At 42.5% G+C, this 23460-nt stretch overlaps 1 protein-coding gene across 1 annotated transcript in view; it reads left to right on the top strand.

Annotated features, from left to right (window-relative positions):
- Positions 1-9404, top strand: part of st3gal3a (ST3 beta-galactoside alpha-2,3-sialyltransferase 3a) — a 43345-nt gene extending 33941 nt beyond the window's left edge. Inside the window, 1 exon segment of the mRNA XM_071202944.1 lies at positions 1817-9404. Within this exon segment, the coding sequence (XP_071059045.1) occupies positions 1817-1921 (105 nt within the window). The 3' untranslated portion in view covers positions 1922-9404.
- The last annotated feature ends 14056 nt before the right edge of the window (positions 9405-23460 follow it).

The raw sequence follows: 23460 nt of genomic DNA, 5'->3' as shown, positions 1-23460 counted from the left end.
AAAACCGGTTCCGGCAATATGGGCATTTTTTTTAGTTTGCAGTGTTTTGTATTTGCACCATTTTGCTAAAGGAGCGCGTTTAGTAAACCCTGCACATATTTAGTCAGGTTAGTGAATTTGTTTCCAAGTTGGTGAAAATGATTCTTCATTTCCATGTGTTTGGGCACATTTGTGATTTTATAGTTGCATTATTTTTGAAGCTGCAGCGCATTTCTTCCAATGGAAATGTTTTGGGCCATTGTAGCGAATTTGCACCTGACGGTAGTGGTGGGCGATATTGAAAAATATATTATCACGATATTTTTCAAGCAGTATCACGATAGACGATATATATCACGATATTTTTTCATGTCGGTTATTATGGTTATTTTTCAAGTTACTTAACAGTACAAGCACCTACAAGGTAACAGACCAAAATAGCATGTCAAGCTGGTTTTATTTCTGAAATGAATCCCTGAATGAACTTCTTATTATGGGAAATACGAAAACGTCTTTTAAAACTACAACTCCCAGTAGAGACGTGCCATAGATAGAGAACATGTTGCGAAACAGAATAGCCAGCATGTGTAGTTCTGGGGACGGGGTGGGGGAGGGGGGGGGACGCGGTGGACCCGTTCAAATCCAGTTTTGGACAGTCTGCCGTGGTTCCATCCCATTTCAAGTGCTGTTCGAGGCTCGGCGTAACTCTCGGAGCACACTCTCCAATCACAGAGCTTGAGGACTATCACGGGGTTTGTCAAACAGAGCACATGGTGTAGTCCAAACGATAGCTGGGGATTCTGGGTAGTGTAGTGTCTTCTGCCATCCTTTACTCCGAAAAAATATTTGTTTCTCTGAATCGAAGGGGAAAAATACAAAAGCATTGCACACAATTTAAACCAATCAATGTTGTGTAATTAACAAGGATAATCTGGTGTTTTTTAGTCGATGAGTAGTGCAGATATCACTGTAAAATCAATCGACAGTAAGGGGAATTCTTACTTCCAGGTGTACAATTCTCCGTTATCCAATGAGAATGGACGCTCACATTGCCTTTTTTAAGGGCAGCCGACACAAACGAATGCCGTGTGTCCATGAGCGTCAAATCCCGCCGCAGATGGGAATACATTGCAATCAGTTGAAAGCTATTTGCGTCCCTTTATGAAGCTGAAGGAGCCTAGGAGCGTCACAACTGCACGCCTCGGACACTGACCAAACGTCGCTCCTGGACGATTATGGAGTGAGAGTGTGTTGGCTAACCCTAGCCGGACAGGGGATCGTGTCCGTCTCTGTGGCTTCAGGCTTGATCGCCGTTCAAATGACAGTTTTAATGATCTCAATGGGAATGGTTAGCGTTTCATATGCACGCAAATACAATAAAATATAAGCCAACAGAATCAACTGAGACAATAAATGAAGTGCAATACTGTCTGAATCCTGACTAGACAGCTTTAGAGCATGTCTTTCACATCAGTTTTTTTTTTTCCTTTTTTTTTTCTTCAATTATTATTTTTCTTTTTTATCACGATAGATACAATATCTCTGAAAAAGCATATCGTGGAGACCTAATATCGTCACGACGATATATATCGTCCTATCGCCCACCCCTACCTGACGGCCACCATAGTTATTGGCCTTTTTACGGATGTGAACAAAACTCAAAAATATGTGTATCAATGCTCATTGATACACAACCCTTTTGTGCTTGGTTTATTGAAAGTGGAAATTGTATTTCTTTTAATAAAATGTTGGTTTAAAGAGTGAGACATTTAGAAGGTAGCCTGTTGAGTGTTGTCCACCAACTAGCTCCTGTCCTGTGTCCCTGTCTTCTTTGTAGTCTTGGACTCACAACATATCGAAAGAGAAGGAGTTCCTGCTGAAGCTGGTGAAGGCTGGAGTCATCCAGGACAGGACCAACGGAATCTGTGGAGCAGGATGCTGATGCTCTCCACTGCAAGACTTGTGAATGCAGCGCACCTCTACCTGCTCTGTAACCTGAAGAGAGAAGGCTCTCAGCAGAGAGCAACAGCTGTCACACTGTGGTCAGTGCAGAGAGACCAGAACACACTGTCCTGCTGCTGTATTGAAATATTTCAAGCAATATGCCTCTGTTTCAAGCTCCTCTTAGCCGCAGGTTAGTGCATATTTACTGGAATGTGGTTCCCCGGCTCAGGTATCTTCCGTTTTGGGGATCAGCACCTAGATCTGCTGCAGGCTGAGGAGAGGAGGATAGGATGAAGAGATGTTGGGTTCAAAACATTGAGCATGTGCCAAGTATAACTCTACAAGTGTCCTTCTGCTCACAGATCTGAATGTAAGTTGCATTAAACATATAGTCACATATTTATCCTCCAGTTTCCGTCGACTCAACCGTCCTGGACCATGTGTCAGAGCGACGTGGCAATCATTTCCTTGAGTCGCTCAGATTTAGCATGAGGCTAATAAGCTGCCTTTTTTCACGAACATCACATTCCCTCTACAGACGCTGAAGAGTTACGTGATGTTTGTTCTTCAATCCCTACAGACTCAGCCTGACATTAAGATTCCATTTCTGAAGAGGGAAATTCACTTGAATGTAAACAAAGGGCAATCGAACTACGCTAATATTTATAATATGATGCTTATCATGTGTTACTGATTTAACCTTTTAAACACTATCGAAGTGTGTAATCAGCTGTTACATTGTGTTTTCGTTCCTTATATCAATAATGGCTACTCTAACAGATATAAACATAATCGATAGGCGCTTTCACACCGCAGTACTTTTCCCACTTTAGTTCCGATATAGTTCCGAAATGTCGCGTTCATACCAAAAAGTGCCGTGACTAAAATTAGTTCATCAGAACTATAGGTTACTTACGTAACCCCAGTCCTCAGAGTAACATGAAGTGAGATGTCTCACTATGGGATGCGCCTCATCGCGGAGCAAACGGAAGCATCAATCTCATTACGCCAATCCTGATTGGCTGGTGATCTTGACGTCAGCGTCAGGGGAAATCACGCCCTATAAGTAGCTTGCGCCACGACGCATGCGTCATTCAAAATAAGCACCTCTTCTCGCTTCACCATAGCAAGGAGGGCTGTCTGGTGAGACATCTCACTTCATGTTACTCTTAGTGCTGGGGTTACGTAAGTAACCTATAGTTCTCATTCATAACACTCTGTTCGATGTCTCACTATGGGAAATTGTAGCTCCCGTATTGCCAGACGAGCTTATCTCGAAAATCGCCAACCGATCAGAATTTTAACAGGTAGGACTCCGACTCAACCAGGTGCCCAGCACTGCTTGAGTCAACCTGGGAGCAGAACGCCCAGACTGTTAAAAGGCGGACACAAGTGAGCAGCGAGTAACAGCTCGCCGCTTGCACCAATGTCTTGAAAGGGAGACATCCTGAACAGAGCCCAGGATGCCGCCAGACCCTGAGTCAAGAGAAAAACTTGTGAACCCGAGGGTGCCTGCGAGCTCTGACTTGTACGGGCCCCACAGCAATTGCCTCCACAATCCAGTGGGAGAGCCATTGCTTAGTAACAGGCTTATTACCCTTGTGAGGGTTAGCCCAGGAAACGTAGAGTTGGTCATTAAGACGAAGCTCTTTTGATCTGTCCATATATGTGTGTAAAGCCCGGACTGGACACAATAGATCCTGCTGCTGCTCCGCGGAGGAAACCAACGGCGGAGGAAATGCCTCAATGTCAATCGGGGTACACGAACCAACCACCTTTGGTGTAAAGGCAGGGTTGGGCTTTAACAACACTCTCGTTTGCCCTGGGGCGAACTGAGTGCATGAGGGATGTACAGACAGTGCATGGATATCGCTGACCCGTTTAGCGGATGCCAGGGTCAGTAACAGCACTGTCTTGAGTGACAGATGTTTCATGTCAGCTCCTTCCAGGGGTTCAAATGGGGTCATTCTGAACCCATTTAAAACCACTGCCAGGTCCCATAAGGGCACCAGCGACCTGGAGACAGGGAGGAGCCTGCGAGCTCCCTTCATAAAACGGCAGACCAAAGGATGTTGGCTAGCCGTCTTTCCCTCAAAGCCCACATGGCATGCAGCAATAGCAGCCAGGTACACCTTGATCGTGGAGAAAGCTCTGTGTTTATCAATTAAGTCCTGTAGAAATGATAAAATCACCCCGACAGGACATTGAAAAGAGATGTGTCCTTCTTGAAGGCACCACTCCTCAAACACCCTCCACTTACAGTCGTAAAGAGACCTGGTGGAGGAAGCTCTCGCACTCTGAATAGTGTTTATCACCTTCTGAGGGAGTCCCACTGTATTCAGATTGTACCACTCACGGGTCACGCCCATAGTGCCCCGCGCTCTGGGCGTGGGTGAAGGAGCGCCCCCCCCCCCCCCGCCTGAGACAATCTGTCCCTGCGTGGTGGGGGCTGCCATGACTGCCCGCACAACAGCTGATATTTCTCCGCCAGCCCGTACGTTGCGGGCTAGGGCGGAAACATCAGAGTAAGTGTGTGGCGTTGCTCCTTCACTCTGGCCAGAGTTAGGGGTAACAGAGCCAGGGGTGGGAAGCGTTTTAGGGTGGGGAACACCGCTAACAGCTCCGGGTAATTTACGTGCTCCCGCTGGAGGTCTCTGCTCTAGAGACCTCTCACCGGGCGACCTTCGTAAATAACTGACATGCGTCCGTGGTGACCACCTTCCGTGAAAGGACAGCACCCGTAGGCGCGTCCCGCACTAGAAAAGTCGGGTGTAGTGCCACTACGCATTACATAATAACCAATACTCTCCGCACGCCGTGGCGCGCGGGGTTTAGTTTTATTATGAGACCCATGTTGAGCGGGTGCTTTACGAGGACATTTGTCTGCGTAATCTGACTCTGCTCGGCGGGCATTATAGATAAAACCCTTCTTTCTAGGAGAGAGGGAACCTCTCTCTCCAGAATATGGGTTGACTCTCTCTGGGTTTGTGAAAACCGATAAAGTATAACTGTTTTGAGAAGCCCAGGCAGACGTGAGTATCTCCTGCTGTATGCTCCTTAGAGCCAGCTGAGATGTCACGCTTACAGCTCCAGCCGGCACTGCGCATGTGCGTGGCGGTGGTGCCTTCACAGACCCGTCGATAATCCGTCTTTTGAGAGATGCCGTAGCTGCTCTCAAAAGGGGAAGAATTGGCGGGCTGTTTATTGGTTTTATTGATTTTCTTTTCATTTTTTTTGAGCTGCGCCCTCGGCCTGAAGCCTGGATGCATCAGCGGCAAATGTTTTATGACAGAGGAATCAATCAGCATGTGACATGTGTTTGTGCGGACTTGAGTATGGTGTTTAGGCATCTCTCGAGGCGGCGGAAACACATTCACGGAGGGGAGAAGGAGGAGCTGTCACGCCGCTTGCTTCTTCTTCCTCGACTGCTGGCCGAAATTCTGGGTTGGCTGAGCCTGAGCTGCAGCCGGAACCGGAGATTTTGTCGGCCAGCTTGCCCTTGTCTCCAGCCTGGGCTGGGGACTCGGGGTGAGCTGCGACCTCTGCGTCTTCGGTGTTTTAAACCGAGCAGAGTTCGAGGCAGCTTGGGTGAAGGACTGCTGCTGCGAGAGCAGCGGCTGGACCCTTCGAGGGAGGCAGAGGTGGAGTGCCTCGTCCTCCCTCTTCTTCATCTCACACCTCCTTTGCATGGAGGCGAGAGCGGAGCCAAAAATTCCCTCGGGAACGATGGGCATATCCAGCACATCCTCCTTTTCCCGGTCTGGGAGGTTGGTGAGGTTGAGCCATCTCGCTCTTTCCTGCACCACCATGATCCCCATTGCCTTGCCCGTGGCCTGGACGGCGCAGCGTTGGACACGGAGACAAATGTCCGTGACCGCTGCCATCTCGTCCAGAGTGGCTGCACCCGGGTTACCCGACAGGTCCTCGCAGAGCTCCGCTTGGTAGGCGGTTAACAGCGAGGACACATTCAGGGCCCTGGCGGACAACGCTGCAGCTTTGTAGGACTTTTCAGTCATCGGTCCGACTTTTCTGGCAGCGTGGGGTTCCTGCTCGGTGACGGGCCCACCTTTGGTAGAAGGTGAGCCGCTACTAGCGGTTCCATGGGCGGCATGCGGAGCAGGCCGAGCTTCTCCATTCCGTCACAGTCTAGGGAGGAGGCACCCTGGATTGGGACCTTGTTGCTGAAGGGCCGGTCTCTCCACGAGACCGACACCTCATCCAACATCTCCGGGTAGACTGGAAAGAGTTGTCTCTTTTTCCCCGCTGCTTGGGGAAGATGTTTTCCCTCGTAGCGGGACCTGGAGGTCTCCTTGGCCATTTCGGGCCACGGGATGTTGAGTCTGGCCGCAGCGCGTTTACACACGGCCTGCAGGTCCATGCTCAGACCGGGCGAAGCTGGTGTGCTATCGCCCGGGAGAACAGCACTTGCCTCAGGCTTTGCAGCCTGAGCCGGTGACATGAAGGTGTCCTCTTCCTGTTCATCCGATTCGGACAGGAGGAACGCCAGGGCGTCCTCCTCTTCGTCCTCCTCGTAGTCAGGCCCGAGGACATCCTCCGCGGGTGAGACCATGGTGAGGTCTAACCGGGAGCCCCAGCTTGGTGGAGCGCGGGAAACCGTTCCCGCGTGTCTTTTCGTCACCGGGTCCCGGCCTGCCAGGGCCCGGGATTCTGGTTCTATAGCCATAGCAGATAGTGAGCCCCAGACCGACACGGAGAGGGGCTCACTCTCTGTGGCGGACGCCCCCGTGTCCTGACTGCCGGTCGGCGGGTCCGTGGACATGGGGGGGGGTCCTGTTCCGACAGGCTAGCTTGTCGAGCTAACACAGACCTGGTGTGTGTCTGTGCCCCATATCTTCAACCCGCAGCCGCAGAGTCGAGCCACCGAGTCCCTGACTCCTCTGGTGTGAGGGAGAGGGGCGTCCATCTTGGCCGCCTCGTGGCGTGGAGAGGGCCCGCTCTCGACAGGTGGGACGGGAGAAAAGATAAAACCACCTTGTCCTTAATCCGGAGAAAAGGACGGTGTGGGTCTTTTATTCCCGGAGAATACTGACTGGTGTGGCAGTATGCTCCTTTTTAATCCTTTTCCCCTGCGTGGAGGAGAGAAAAGAAAAAACTTCCTCGCTACCGTGGTGTCGGTAGAGAGGGAGCGAGCTAGCAACAGGTGTGCTGCTAGCTTAAAAAAAATCGGACCTACCTTACTTTCCGAGGAAGAGAAGGGCGAGGTCGATTTTAATACTAACTGGCGTTAGTACTACCGTCTTCCTGCGAAGCAGAAGGAGTAGCCGGCGAGCGCCCGTCGACCGAAATGGGTATTTGGGTTCAGTCTGTGGACAGTGAAGCTTGCCCGGCTACTGTAGAGATGTGCTCTGAAGCAAGAAGAGGTGTTTGAATGACGCATGCGTTGTGGCGCAAGCTACTTATAGGGGGTGATTTCCCCTGACGCTGACGTCAAGATCACCAGCCAATCGGGATTGGCGTAATGAGATTGATGCTTCTGTTTGCTCCGCGATGAGGCGCATCCCATAGTGAGACATCGAACGGAGTGTTATGAATGAGAACTACATTTTCATCAGAACTACTTTTCCGTCCCTGCAAGAGAGCAAGCAGGTACTTTCGTGGGAGAAAAAGGTTCCTATGTCTGATTGGCTGGGCGGATTGCAAACCACGCCCCGTAAAACTCCCAAAAAGTTTTGTGACGCCGCCATTTTATTATCCTCGCATTAACATTATTAGCATTAGCATTTGCCCAGCGCAGAAACGCAGAGAGACTAATTTATGGCAACACAAAATAAAACATGGGAGCGGTGGAGATGATGAGCTGTCGGCGTTCTGGCGATTTACTCGGAAGGCTTCAGTAGAAGCTGCTGGGAGTCCAGCTGAAGCCTGTCCCCAACTCCGGGACTTCCGGCCGGGGACTTCGGGTGGCAGTATACACCGTGAAGTTGTTTGCGGCCTGCCAGTAAACCCAAAGCAGAAGAAGAAGGAGACGTCATCGGTTTAATTTGCCTAATCCTCCCCCAGGGATTTATTCCGGTGTGAACGTAATCTGTATTTAGTTCATGAGAACTAAAGAGTTCTCATGAACTAAGTTCTGATGAACCTTTGTGGGGAAAGTACTGTGGTGTGAAAGCGCCTATTTAGACACCAAGTGTATTGAAAATGATTCGCTATTCCATGTCCCCATAGTGTTGCATAATAGGGTGGAATATTGTATAATTTGGCAGTTCGTTTTTTCATTCCAGAAAAGTGTCCCTATTGAAGCAGATCATAGCAAATTGGCGCTAAATGTTTTGGGAACCCGTTTATCTTTTGGCTCTGCAGTCCTCTCGGCCTTCAAACTGTATCAATCCTGTTTTTGGAGAAGGACATTCAAAACATATATTTTATCTTTCTGTCCGTAATCACAATTTAGCTGCAAAGAGTGCCTTCTGCAGCAACATTCACTTAAATACTATATTTAGGAAAATCGGACAACTTCAGATGCACTAAACGTCAAAATAATAATTATATTAATCTCCATTTGATTATATGACATGTTCAGTGTTTTTATGTTCCTCTAAAACTATTGTCCTGCATTGGTCAAACAAAACTGAGCTGTGAAAACCAAATGTATTTTTAATATCTTATTTTGAGTGGAAAATACTTCCTCTAACCTAACATTCATGAATCAACCTTTACATCTTATGTAAACCATAAAAAAGTTGGTGAAACAACTTGAAACAATATAGAATATGTGTCAGTAGGAGAACAAGAGCCTACAATACTGCAGCCCTTTACTTGTTCCATTTTAGACCTTTTTGATAAGAATTGATTGTTGTTATTGGGTGAAAGAAATGTGATGTATCTCTTTTTATGGACTAGTTGACTGCTTTTTGGAAGAGGTTGATGACTCGTGAAATTCAGCTGTCGTGAAAGCCAGACAAGTTAGTACAACAAGTTCTCGAAGATCTCCAATGTGTTCTATTTGGTGATAAGCCATAATTGTAGATGTGTGATCCAAACTGTATGACTATCGATTTTTCATATGAATGTTTTAACAGACACCCAGTGCAAATGAAAGGCCATTCTATAGCGAGCTATAGGCCCCATCACCGTTTAACTAATTTGGCTAAAGATAGTGATATCGATTTCAATGGAAATATTCCAGGCTGTAACTTTTAAATTAAACGGTACAGGCTCTGTTTTTTCTGAAATGACGAAACAGGTTATGATCAAAATCAAATGTTTCATGGGGAAGGAAATGTGTTTAACATGCTTGATAGTACTCAAGGGTGAACATTGTGTTTTTTTATGAGGAAAAATACATTTAAAATTACATTTTGTTTGTTTAAAAAAATCCACAGGGTATCCTCAATTTGTTAACATGAACAGTGTCCAACTTTGAGTGGAATCATTTGCTGCTGTTATGTGAAAAAAGGTTGATTAAACACTGATTAACATTGATAGACGGGGGGGGGGGGGGGGGGGGGGGGGGGGGGGGGTCATGGTGATGCTGGATGTGAAATCGATGACCCTTTCTCCTTCTATTAAGATGTTGCTGTTTATTGCCCTCACTCACTTCACTCTCAGGCCCAGCATCAGTCACCATCAGTGTCACTATCATCAACTATATCAATGATCAATCTCTCTCAATGTATTCACTGAGATCTGCTGTATTGTGCTGTCTGTATGTTTGTGTTGCTTTATTCACTCTGGCCTGCATACTCAACTAAGGCTGTTATATGGACGTTATGCTGGTCAGAGGCTCAAGCCAAAGTATTCATATTTCTTGAAAGCCGTGCATAAAAATCACAAAATCACGTTAAAGAATAAAGATATAAGTATGCTGTATTTTGCCATGTCTGTTCTTTTTTTCGTGCTTTGACATTATAGTATTTTCTTTCCAAACTTCTGTTCTTGTTTGTAAGTTCTTCCTGTGTTCAACTCAAAATCTCAGGACACTTGAAGGGAATCACTCTAGATAAGGCCTACATTTCCCGACAACTCTAGATTGAATTTATTCGATTTTTGGGGTTAAAGGTCACTGTGACTTGACATGTGTACAGTCCTTGGTAATCAGGAACACCCGTAGGGAATTCATCTGATTTCTTATGACACACATTATGCATACATTAATTTGAAAAAAACATTAGCCTACCACTAATGGGGACATTTTTACAATATTGAAGCTACTTTTATGACTATGAAGGATCTGGGTTCTTCCACCACTAAAAACATTTACATTATCAAAGCATTATCAAAAGAATAAAATGGATAGATCAATATCGATCTATACAACATAGAACAACTATATTATAGTCACTATAATCTTATGTAGGAATATTTTAGTGCCTTACCTATACATGTATTGTTCTGTATAACAGTCGTAATGATTTACCTTAGATATAGTATTACAGCAGATAATGTGAGGTCAGGTCATAATTGTGAAGTGAGGTCACAATTGTTTTGTACCATAAATAAACAATGGACTATAAAACCATGAGCATGTATTGTTAATTGATGATACAGTTTATTCTTAGTTCTGTTTGTGCTGCTATCTTGAATTGAAAAGGCAACGGGTGGACCTGAGCGAACACAGTACAGAACTGCACCCTGGGACCCCTGAATAGGTCAAGACATTTGATTCTATTAAATATTCAAAAAGATGTGATGTTGTTGTTCTCCACACTGTCACTCCCTGCCCATCTTAGCTCCTCTCACAGTATGCAGCTGCTGTTTTATAAGCAGTAGTCACATGTTTATGAGTGAATGAAGGTAAACACGAGGCGTGAGTGACTCACTGTTACTCATGCAAGGAAAGGCATTGCTGTTCAAATCTGTGTTACACTTTAATGACCGCTAAGCGAAGACAAACAAGCTAAGTTTAACCACTCGTGTTCATGTTAGTCTTACTCATCACAGGGCCTGGTCGATGTGAGAGCAATACTAAGGACTGAAAAAGCATGTTATCAATGAAACTATCTATCTATTATTCTTAGTAAAAAAAGAACTAGACAGGATTTAAAGAGTCCTTTTTTGAAGATGACCAACTACAGTCTTTAAGGTATTTCTTACTTTCAGAACAAATCCCTTAAGTATGACCTGAGGATCGAACAGCATGACATTTGAAAAAACACAACATTTGGTGAGTGAGACTAGAAAAGGTAGGTACATATTGTTTCATTTTTCCTCTTTCATCAAGGTCAACGTGTATATTTCTGATACCTCGGTTTATAGGACAAGGACTTGAAGTACTTTTCATGATTCTAGATTGTTTTGGTATGAGTTGTCGAGGGATGTAGATACAGTATCATCTGTAGAGATGTCTGTTTGCTCTCCAGTATAACAGAACCAGAGCTAGCCTACATGGCACTCTGCCTGTGGCGCTTAAAGCCCATCTTCTCATTGGTTGTTGTCACGGTGCATCAACCTGGCATCAACTCATCGGGGGCGCCGAAATTGTTTTGAAATTTCATAACACAATTTCCCGATTTTGGATCAACAAGGTGCATCTTATTATCTTATACTAACAGAACTACGCCTATATTGCGTACACCGCCCCCCCCCCAAAAAAATCAAGTTGAACTGCCCCAGTTCAACTTCTGTAAAAAAACAGAGGTTTATGTGAAATAGTTCTTTTTTTGAAATAAATGGTTTTGTGTGCAATATTAGATTTTGTATTTGTGTTCATTTAAAATAAATCAAACTCCCAAAAAACGTACAGCTTCTGTGTGCTTTTATTAACATTGGAAAGTGAAATTCTAGTATATCTTTTTTTGTTAAATGTTATCATTAATTAGCATTTATCGATGTTATTGAAAAGCTAATTAAACATCCTTGGGTAAGCATTCAAGCAAGACACCCAGCTGTGCTAACGGAGCTAACAGTAGCAGCAAAGTCAAAAATAAATAGACATGAAGATGACATAGGAGTGATAATACTTTAAAACAAAAGGCATTTGTGTTAGGTGCAATTTTCATAAAAGGAAGTAAAATCCTAGCATGTTTGTATTTTATCACTAATTAGCATATGTTTATAGGTTAGCATTCTAGGGAAACGCCCAGCTGTGGTAATAATGCTAACGGTAGCAGCAAATTAAAAAAGGAATAGAGAAAAGGAAGACATTTGCCTGAGTATTACTTTTGTGGGAAATAAAGGTCCACCTTTGCTGTAGACATTACATTACATTTTGTTTAGCTAACTCTTTTATCCAAAGAAACATACATAAACCATCAATCAATCAATGTTTATTTATATAGCCCAATATCACAAATGTTACATTTGTCTCAGTGGTCTTCACAGTGTGTACAGAATAGTATGACAATACGACACCCTCTGTCCTTAGACCCTCACATCGTACGAGGAAAATCTTCCGAAGACAACCCACAGTTTAAAGGGAAAAATGGGAGAAACCTCAGGGAGAGCAACAGAGGAGGGATCCCTCTCCCAGGACGGACAGACGTGCAATAGATGCCGTGTGTAAATTGAAAAGATAATACATTTGCAACATAGGTAGTCCAAATGTTTGGAAATGCATGTGTGTATAATAGGAAGATGAATCCACGAGGATATCCATCCAGGACCGATGATCCTGGACCACAGCCACGACTCGCGATCCAGGGCTCGCGATCCAGGACACAGGACCGCAGGATCATCCATGACTCCGGATCCCGGCGTATATAGACACCAAAAAGAAAGAAATTTGGGGAAGCTGGGTTAATCGGAACATGAGAGTACACAGGTATAGACAGAGAGAAGGATGTCCCCCGACAAACTAAGCCTATATCAGCAAAACTAGGGGCTGAATCTAATCAGCCCTAACTATAAGCTTTATCAAAAAAGGAAGGTCTTAAGCGCACTCTTAAAAACGGATAGGGTGTCTGCCGCCCGAACACAAACTGGAAGCTGATTCCACAAATGTGGAGCTTGATAAGAAAAGGCTCTGGCTCCCATTGTACTTTTAGAGACTCTAGGAACAACCAAACAACCCTGCATTCTTGGAACGCAATGCCCTAGTAGGACAGTAGGGTATAATGAGTTCTTTAAGGTAAGATGGCGCCTGCCCATTAAGGGCTTTGTAGGCGAGAAGAAGAATTTTAAATTCTATCCTGTGTTCTATAGGGAGCCAGTGTAAGGCAGCCAGAACAGGAGTAATGTGGTCCCTTTTCCTAACTCTGGTTAGTACACGAGCTGCAGCATTTTGAATCAGCTGAAGCGACTTGACTGACTTCTTGGTACTCCCTGATAATAAAGAGTTACAATAATCCAGCCTAGAAGTAACAAATGCATGGACTAGTTTCTCTGCATCGTTTTGAGGCAAGATATGCCTGATTTTTGGAATGTTACGTAGATGGAAGTAGGCGGTCCTTGAGATTGATTTTATGTGGGCGTTAAAGGATAAATCCTGATCAAATATAACACCAAGATTCCTTACAGTCTCACTGGAGGCCAAATTAATGCCATCCATAGTTAGTATATCTTTAGATAATTTGTTTCGTAGATTCTTCGGGCCAAGTACAATAACTTCAGTTTTGGTCGTATTTAACATCAAAAGGTTTAAGGTCATCCACGTTTTTAAGTCCTTAAGGCAGTCTTGAATTGTATTTAGATGATTAATTTCATCAGGCTTGATTGATAAATATAGTTGAGTATCATCCGCATAACAATGAAAGTTTACAGAATGATTCCTTATAATATTGCCTAACGGAAGCATATATAATGTGAACAAAATAGGTCCGAGCACTGAGCCCTGTGGCACTCCATGGCTAACTTTGGTTTGCGTGGAAGATTCATCGTTAACACGTACAAACTGAGAGCGTTCAGATAGATAGGACCTAAACCAGCCTAAAGCAGTTCCCTGTATGCCAACTAAGTGCTCTAGTCTTTGCAATAGGATATCATGGTCGATAGTATCAAATGCAGCACTGAGATCGAGCAAAACAAGAATAGAGACAAGTCCCTTGTCTGAGGCTATTAGAATGTCATTTGTGACTTTAACCAGAGCTGTCTCTGTGCTATGATGTGTTCTAAAGCCAGACTGAAAATCTTCAAATAAATCATTGTTTTTTAAGTAATCACACAACTGTTTTGCGACCGCTTTCTCAAGAATTTTTGAGAGGAACGGAAGATTAGAAATAGGTCTATAGTTGGCTAAAACCTCTGGATCGAGGTTGTGCTTTTTAAGAAGCGGTTTTATCACTGCTACTTTGAATGATTGTGGAACATAGCCTGATAATAAAGACATATTCATAATATGTAATAAAGAAGTGCTAATTAATGGAAAAACTTCCTTCAACAGCTTAGTTGGAATTGGGTCTAACATGCACGTTGATGGTTTAGAAGAGAGAATCATTGAATGTAATTGTTCAAGGTTTATGGCTGAAAAGCATTCTAGTTTACTATCTAGTGTAATATTAGAACTTACGTTTCCGGGAGCTGTTGATAACACTATACTGGTCAAAGGCAAGAGGTCATTAATTTTGTTTCTAAGAGTAACAATTTTATCGTTAAAAAAGCACATAAAATCATTGCTACTGAGTGCTATGGGAATAGAAGGCTCAATCGAGCTGTGGCTCTCTGTCAGCCTGGCTACAGTGCTGAAAAGAAACATCATAAACATCATTACTGTTGACATACCTACAGTAGCAACAGAACTGTAAACTGTGTGAAACATAAAGTACTTCAAGATAAACATTTTGTTTTCCCCACACATGCAAAATATAATCCATCATGACCTTAAACTAACTCTGTCTTGTGAAAGATTGCTGAAATAATCTTATACAGTTGCAAGAAAAAGTATGTGAACCCTTTGGAATTACCTGGATTTCTGCATAAGTTGGTCATAAAATGTGTTCTGATCTTCATCTAAGTCACAACAACAGACAAACACAGTCTGCTTAAACTAATACCACACAAACAATTATATGTTTTCATGTTTTTATTGAACACACCATGTAAACATTCACAGTGCAGGGTGGAAAAAGTGAACCCCTAGGCTAAAGACTTCTTCAAGAGCTAATTGGAGTCAGGAGTCAGCCAACCGGGAGACCAATCAATGAGACGAGATTGGAGGTGTTGGTTAAAGCTGCCCTGCCCTATAAAAAATACACACCAGTTTTGAATTTGCTATTCTTAAGAAGCATTGCCAGATGTGAACCATGCCTCGCACAAAAGAGCTCTCAGAAGACCTACGATTAAGAATTGTTGACTTGCATAAAGCTGGAAAGGGTTACAAAAGTATCTCTGAAAGCCTTGATGTTCATCAGTCCACGGTAAGACAAGTTGTCTATAAATGGAGAAAGTTCAGCACTGTTGCTACTCTCCCTCGGAGTGGCCGTCCTGTAAAGATGACTGCAAGAGCACAGCGCAGAATGCTCAATGAGGTGAAGAAGAATCCTAGAGTGTCAGCTAGAGACTTAAAGAAATCTCTGGCACATGCTAACATCTCTGTTGACGAATCTACGATACGTAAAACACTGAACAAGAATGGAGTTCATGGGAGGACACCACGGAGGAAGCCACTGCTGTCCAGAAAAAACATTGCTGCACATTTGAAGTTTGCAAAAGAGCACCTGGATGTTCCACAGCACTACTGGCAACATATTCTGTGGACAGATAAAACCAAAGTTGAGTTGTTTGGAAGGAACACACAACGCTATGTGTGGAGAATCCGAAGGGGTCACATACTTTTTCTTGCAACTGTAAATACAGTAGGCCTACAGTGATTTCCAGATATAAAAGTAACCAGTGACTAATTGCAGAAGAATGTAAGTAGAGTGGGAGTTTGCAGACCCGGCGGCAGACATACGTCTCTGGGCGGGCATATGATGTAAGGGGGCGGGCCCACCCCGAAACTTACATTTCCCGGGAAAACTGAATTGTCAACGGGGGGGGGGTTAGACGCTCGAGATTCCAATCCTGCAATTTCCCCACAGATGAAAGCATGCTGAAAACTGCAGGGGGGTCTGGGTCTGGGTCATTCTGGTCCTCTCTTGAGAAGAAAAATAAATAAATCTATTACTACACAATATATTTAAAAAAAATGAATGCCATTTCAGTTATTTGTTACTTTGTTCTGAAAGCTGAACCTGCTGCTCCTCACAGAGAGAAGAGGGAAGAGGCTGTGCATTACTTTACATTGTGGATAAGGGTGGAAAGCCCCCATTGTTCTGTGTGTCAAAATGAAAGACAGCCCACACATCAATCATCAAACCGTGGGGTCTTATTTAATTACGTGTTGATTTCTATCAACACGTAATGTTGTATCGATGTATATAGAGATGTACTACAGCAAAAGTATTCTCCGTCGGGACTTCCTGCAACAACACCACGTCGTTATCTTGATTCTGATTGGCCAGAAGACATTATCAAAGATGTTCTATTGGGAAGATGATCACTACGTGACAAAAGTTTTCAAACCGTTTCTAGTCTTCGGTATTTCCAGACAAGTGACTTCTGAAATCAATCTTACTAACTGCTGTCTGTGCAATTTACTCCACGCGAGTTGGCGGACTTTATTTAGCTTACTTTAAAATCATTTTTCATGTTGGGGCTAAGCCATTTATTGGTATGGCTGTAGCCTACCCCAGTATACCCTGGCGCCGCCACTGAACATAATAATAAAACAATTAAAATGTTGTATTCAGCCCTGATTAAAACAGCGGGCCCAAATTCTGGATGGGCGGGCCCGGCCCCATGGGGCCCACCCATAACGCCTGGTCTGGGAGTATGGGAACACAGGGTAGTTTGTTCATAATTTAAATATTGGAGAAAAGCACTTGACAGTGACACCATGTTTATCATTGTTAGTTGTGTGTTTTGCATGGTAATTTAAGAAAACCTTGGCATATCATATAAACTTGATCCAACATGCAACTTAAATGATTGAACTGCTCTGGCTACAGGCGATATGAGCTTTCAAACAGTAGCTCTGCAGCATTTCTCTGGCTGCAGTGCAAAAAAAAAAGTAAATAAACTTACAATGAGAGGAAGGAAAAAGCATTATTTACTATTTCCAGGATGTAATGTGGTTATTCTCCACAACAGGCCTGTGTGAAAGGGGCTAGCTTAATTATTGCCAAAGACCAGGGTCCCACCACTTTAAGATATCCCTCTGTTGTGTTCAACACTGAGACAAGAAAAGAAAATCAATTATGCAATAGTTGTATGAAACGAATAATTAGAGATTGTTAAAAAGACAAAGATGATTGCAAATATTTAATAAAACACCAGTAATTACACCATCCCAACATCAACACAGGGAGTACATTCAGACTGCTGATGATATTTGATGATCACAATCATTAGATTTGGCTGACTTGGTAATCCAAAGTGATTTACATTGAGTGCCATGAGGATTCAAATTCTAAATAGTAAGAATCTTGCAAGTACATTACTTTCAATAAACTTTACAGTGTATAAAGTCAATAAAGTGCTACATACAGAAATGAAAGGATAGCAGACAGGCTTTGTGTGTGTCTGTGTGCTGTTCAGGTAGTACTCAGACCTTTGCTGGCATTACTGGTTGTTTTTCTGGATATGATAACAAAATATGTGCGATGAATGTAGTCTTAACACAATACACAAAGATTACATTTCATGAGATTTCTACCAGATAACAATAATGTCAAAGTTGAAACTAAAAGCCACATTAATCACATTAATAAAGTCTAGGTAAGGTCAAAACGAGGTCGAGTCATTTGTGTGGCATAGAGAAAGTATGAAGGAGTTTTTTTCCTGAAAACAACTGTGTTATTACAGCCCTCATACTGTAGCACTGCAGTGAATACAAACTGATTTGGAAGATGTGAGATCCCAAACAGCTTTGCTATGGTCAGAATGAGCAGGTGGACACTATATAAAGAGCATCCTTGACCTGGACATATTCTCAGGCTGTGTGCTTGGAGGGTGGGGGGGGGGGGGGTCACTGGGTGAGTACACACAAACAGAAGCTCCTTACTACTATGTAGGTGGCCTGGGTATGACAACATGGGAATGGTGAGGACACATAGCAGCTACAATGCATGCAGCCTGGCTCCAGTTTCAGACAAAGTGTTCATCTCTCTCACTCCCTTTTCATCTGTGGAACCTGACCCAGGCCAATCGTCCCAGACGATCATTTTGGTTTAATTAATCCTGGAGCTGGACGCAGGCTGAGCTGCATTCTGCAGTAGAGTGTGGCTGCACAGACTCAGGTTTCATTCATCTTTATTCCCCCCGACAGTGCATCTGCACTGGGTTAGGCCACAGCACTCTCCCCTGTGAGAATGGCGGTACATGTGGCAGCACGACAGATGGAATCCATACATCTGTCTTTACCTGTCATTAAAATCAGCACAGAGGGTTTTTTTTGCACGTAATGTCACACTGAGGTGAACAACACTACTACTTACTACTGGAATTCTATTGAGTAATACAGCCCTTCAGGCAAGTTGGTGGTGCGGTGTTTACCACAGTCACTCATCATCCGTTTTTGGATGATTTCTGATTTGAAAGAGCATAAAAAGTGAAAGAATTGATCAAGAAAAATCTAAAGAATGCTTTTGCATGCAGTCCAATGTGCAAAAGCTACACAGAGTATCAGTAATGCTTCATGCAACTTCCTAAAGGTGTTCATTGGAAGTGATATGTGCGCTATTCTTGCACATTTAACGTTCATTTTATAAAACGATTCAAATCTAATAGATGCGATTGGCTTGTTGAAAGTACCTATCATCCATTGGTGGAACATTGATGCCCATTGATTGGTGAAAAATGTCTGTTCTGCCATCAAAGTTGATACACTATAGTCATTTTTGATAAGCTGTCATATGATCTGCTCCATTCGTGCACAAATCTTTGCTCCTCTGCGTTCTTGGCAGCGACTCAAAGGAAGGTCTGAAGTTCTCAAAACAGCCTCAAGCACAGTTTCAGTTTTTTATGTTTCTATAACTTTGATTGACAAGAACCGAACCAAGAGGAGATTTACTGATACGTGACCCTCAGTCTTGAATTTTCCCCTTTCACTCACACACACATACGCACATACACTTTCCAAAGGGCAGTTAGTAGATGTGAAGGCAGGTGTTTTCTATATGTCCGAACCAACTCCCAGTGCTAGTATAAATAACTCTATAAAACACCATAGCCTCAATTTGAAAGAAACATCAGCTATTTATCAAAGATTGTGTAAAAGATACATCCAAACATTGATTTGTTCAATGTGCTTACTCGGTGCTTGACTTGTAACATATTCCCTTGGTGAAATACAATACAATACAATATAATGTGTGTGTCGTCTGCATAGTTGTGGTATACTAATTTAGTTGTTTCTTTATAATCTGAGCCACTGGAAGCAAGTAGATGTTAACCTGTTAAACCCCGAGCCTGTTTTTCAGGTTTCAGGCTCGAAAATGACATTCCCAGAACAAATGACTATAACTTCACTTCTAAAAGGTTTATATGAATAATTGTTGTTGTCAAAGCAAGGTTACATCTGTGAGTTGGATGTAGAAGTGTCAGAATCAATATAGATTGTTCTGTGTCAGAGTAAATTCAGATGGAACATAGCAAAAAAATGTAAATTCCTGTCTCCGCCTAAAGAAAACCCATTACTTATAGTGAAGACCAACCTTGAATGATGGGTTAGTAGAAAAGCTAAAAGCTTTAGGAATCCAAAGTATAACATATAATAAGTACCCTGTATCAATATTGAGGCAAAACAAGTGACATTTGACCTTTTTAGAGAGGTTTATGTAAATAAAGTCCAGGCGGAATAAGCTTTGGGCACATTTGGGCACATTTGGTTCCATCTGTGCCATTTGACCTTTTTCAGGTACCAGACTATACAAAATATTGTATTATATTGAATCATCACTATAGGTATTCATTCCACCCAAAAAAAATATATATATATTTCTTAAAAAAAAAATATTTCTTAAAAAAATAAAAAAATGTTTAACAAATATTTGTGTGTGTGTAGGTGTGTAGATGTGTATGTGTAAGTGTAGCTGTGTGGGTATGTAAGTGTAGCTGTGTGGGTATGTAAGTGTAGCTGTGTGGGTACGTGTAGGTGTGTATGTGTAAGTGTAGCTGTGTGTGTATGTAACTGTACCAACGCACTATACAATAAAACTACACTGTAGGTCATTGTGTGTAGGTGTACTTGCACAATAAAAAAAAACGGAAACATAGGTAACATTTGACTCCAACTGGGGCACATTTATTTCAAACATTTTAGCAACACACTATAGGCATGTAAAAACAAACATTTTACCAACGTACTATACAATAAAATCACACTGTAGGTTTGTAAAAACAACAAATATTTTACCAACACACTATCCAATAAAATCACACTAGGTATATAAAAACAAGTATTTTTTTTTTTAAATAAACACTCGCAAAATGTTATACCTACCTGAACTTTATACCTACCTGAATGTTCCAGTATTTAGGTCGTGCCACTCCCTGAAACAGTTCCTTTTGACAGTGAAGCACAGAGGGACCTGGCACTTCCTGCAGTACACAGGTGTCTTCACCCTTTTGAGTCCAGCATCTAGGCACCTCCCGCAGTTCTTCCTGACCTTGGTGGCATCTTCCCCATACAACCTGATCTCACCAGAATGCGTGACTCCACCACGACTCCTTAACACCACAATGCGTGGTGGAGTCACGAACTTTGTTACATTTACGTGTCGGCACCACGCAAACAACCCCAATGTAAAGTGAATGAGGCTCCTTTGTCGTGGTGCACACACGCATTTCTACAACGTCCCGCAGTGAGCTTTTATTCTATACAACGTTTTTTAAATCTACTTTATAGCTTGTAGTAACTCACGGGAGGCTTCTTTTATTTTATTTGTATTCATAATTATTTTTATTTTTCGTCAGAATGTAAAAATTACATTAGTTACGAATTTGTGTTCTCAAAAAACAGTGCATTGTGTGTAATGCAACTGTGATTTTTATTAAATTAGTTAGTTTTTAAGGAAGGCCAGAGCTTCAGCTGTGTCAAATAGATTGTTCCCTTTAGTTAACGTTACTTAAAAGATAATGATCATGTCCCCTGTATTGTATTACGAGCGTCCATTCCCATTGGATAACGGAGAATTTTACACCCGGAAGTAAGTAGCCTATTCTCCTTACTGTCGATTGATTTTACAGTGATATCTACACCAGAGTCCTGCATCGGGTCGGGTACCCAATGGGTGACCCGCAAAAAAGGTGATTCGCGGGTGGTATTTTTCCAAACGCTTTTTTCCGGGTTCGGTTCTGGGTAAAACAAAGATGATGCGGGTCGGGTCGCGGGGGTTGCATAATAAATATATTGAAATAATGATAATTTAGTTTAATGTTTAAATCCTCAGACCTCTCCCCCGCGGGACCGTGCATAATCATAACCTCTGCAGCGCATCAATCTGCTGCTGTGCGCGCCACATTCGAAATGGCTGAGGTGAAGCTCTAGCGGAGAATACAGCATTTTCAATAACACTTCCTCAAGAGCGAAACCCAGCGTCTGGAAGGCTTTTGGTTCCTAGATGGAGAAAATAACCAACATCCCACGCTTTTTGAGACAAATATGCAACTGCGTGTGTTAATAATTGCACGTTTTCACTGCTCATATATAGGCTATGCGGGTTCGGGTCGGGTCGCGGATCTTGTGCCGACGGGTCGGGTCGGGTTGCGGAACTAATTGGCAATATGTGCGGGTAGCGGGGCGGGTTCGGTATTGCACGTCGCAGGTGTGGGGCGGGAGCGGGTCTTGAAAATCAGACCCGTGCAGGACTCTGATCTGCACTACTCATCGACTAAAAAACACCAAATTGTCCTTGTTAATTACACAACATTGATTGGTTTGAATTGTGTACAATGCTTTTGTATTTTCCCCCTTCGATTCGGAGAAACAAATGTTTTTTCGGAGTTTTAGGACGGCAGAAGACACTACACTACCCAGATTCCTCAGCTATCGTTTGGGACTACACCATGTGCTTAGCTTGACAAACCCCGTGATCAGTCCTCAACCTCTGTGATTGGATGCGCGAAGTTTACACAGAGCGTCCAAAAGGACTTTGAAATGGAATGAAACCCATCGACGGCACACTATTCAAAACAGGAATCGAACGTGTCCTACCCCCTCCCCCCCTTAGGTCACAGGCTCCTCCAACAGTGCTACGCAATAAAACAGATACACAGAAAAAATAGTGAAATAGTGCAATAAGAGTCTATATACAAGTGATTGGAATATGATATATTAGATAAATAATTTCTAAGTAGCAGCCAGATGAATGTTATTTCTAAATTCAAGTGTTTAATAATCGTATAGCCTGTGGGATGAAGCTGTCTCTGTGTCTGGTGGTTTTAGTCCGAATGCTGTGGTACCGCCTGCCAGACTGCAGCGGACAGAACAGTTTGTGGCTGGGGTGATGGGGTCTTTTATAATCCTGAGGGCTTTCTTTAAGGTTAACCTGGTATTTTTACTCCACTACATTTATTTTAGTTACTTTACAGATTTGGATTAATGATGTGAAATATAAACAACCCTTAAATCAGACTTTAGTTACACCTGAATGAAATTTAGTGAAGGTGATTGTCAAGTGCCAACAATCAGGCGAGATATTTGATAGTTGGTGCTTGAGAAGACTAAATATTTATCTGCAGATCCGTTTAAAGCATATTCATTACTCGTTATTCTCTAATAGTTAATTAAAGACTGTATATAATTGCTATTTTGCACATCCCTTTCAAGATTTCAAGATTTTCTAAGGTTTATTGACATATCATATACACAACAGTGTAGTTATGCAATGAATGAAAAACTTGGGTTCCTCAACAGTGCATTACAAGACATCTATCAATGTGTGTATACTTCCACCATTACACTGTCGTATTCTGCACATTTCTTTAAATAAAGCCTTATTAGTTAGCACATCCTCCTATCAGGCACTAAACTGTTTTACTCTAGATATCATTTGAGTATCTTCTTGATATTTTCTATTCTATATTTATATAATTGACCTTCTACTTTCCCACTTTTTTGTATGTACTCTTAATATTTAAATGTTTTCATAAAATATAACACATTCAAAAGTGCTTTACAAAAATGAAAGACATTAAGAAAAAGGCATTTTAAACAGTCATTAAAAAGCAACACAATCTTCCTGCATTGCAATAACGTGCTTTAACCAGTAGGTGGTTTGGGTTAAAAGCATAGGTTAAAAGGCTGTCAAGTTTACAGTGTTAACACAATAAAATATACTGCTGTTTCCGGTTTAGTTTACGACGAATATTATTTTGTTATTGTTTTGATATTTGTAACACAAAAGCGATGGAAAAAACCCAGAGCAACAACAAAAAGATGGTCTTAACATGACCCAGTCGTCTAGTAGTTAATAAAAAACAATAATATCAAAACAAAATATTACTACTAACTTTATTGTGAAATTAAAACAGAACGGTAAAAGAATAGTTTCTGGTCTATTCTGATGCCCGATCTCTGTAGATAAATAAAGAACTACGACAGATGTGTAATATTTAATGCAGCCAAACCATTTATTACAATGCATTCATGTGATGACTTTC

The sequence above is a fragment of the Pseudochaenichthys georgianus genome, chromosome 4 (assembly GCF_902827115.2).
Source record: "Pseudochaenichthys georgianus chromosome 4, fPseGeo1.2, whole genome shotgun sequence".
Taxonomy (NCBI): Eukaryota; Metazoa; Chordata; class Actinopteri; order Perciformes; family Channichthyidae; genus Pseudochaenichthys; species Pseudochaenichthys georgianus.
Note: the sequence above shows the minus strand (reverse complement) of the source record. Positions and strands in the feature narration are given on the sequence as shown.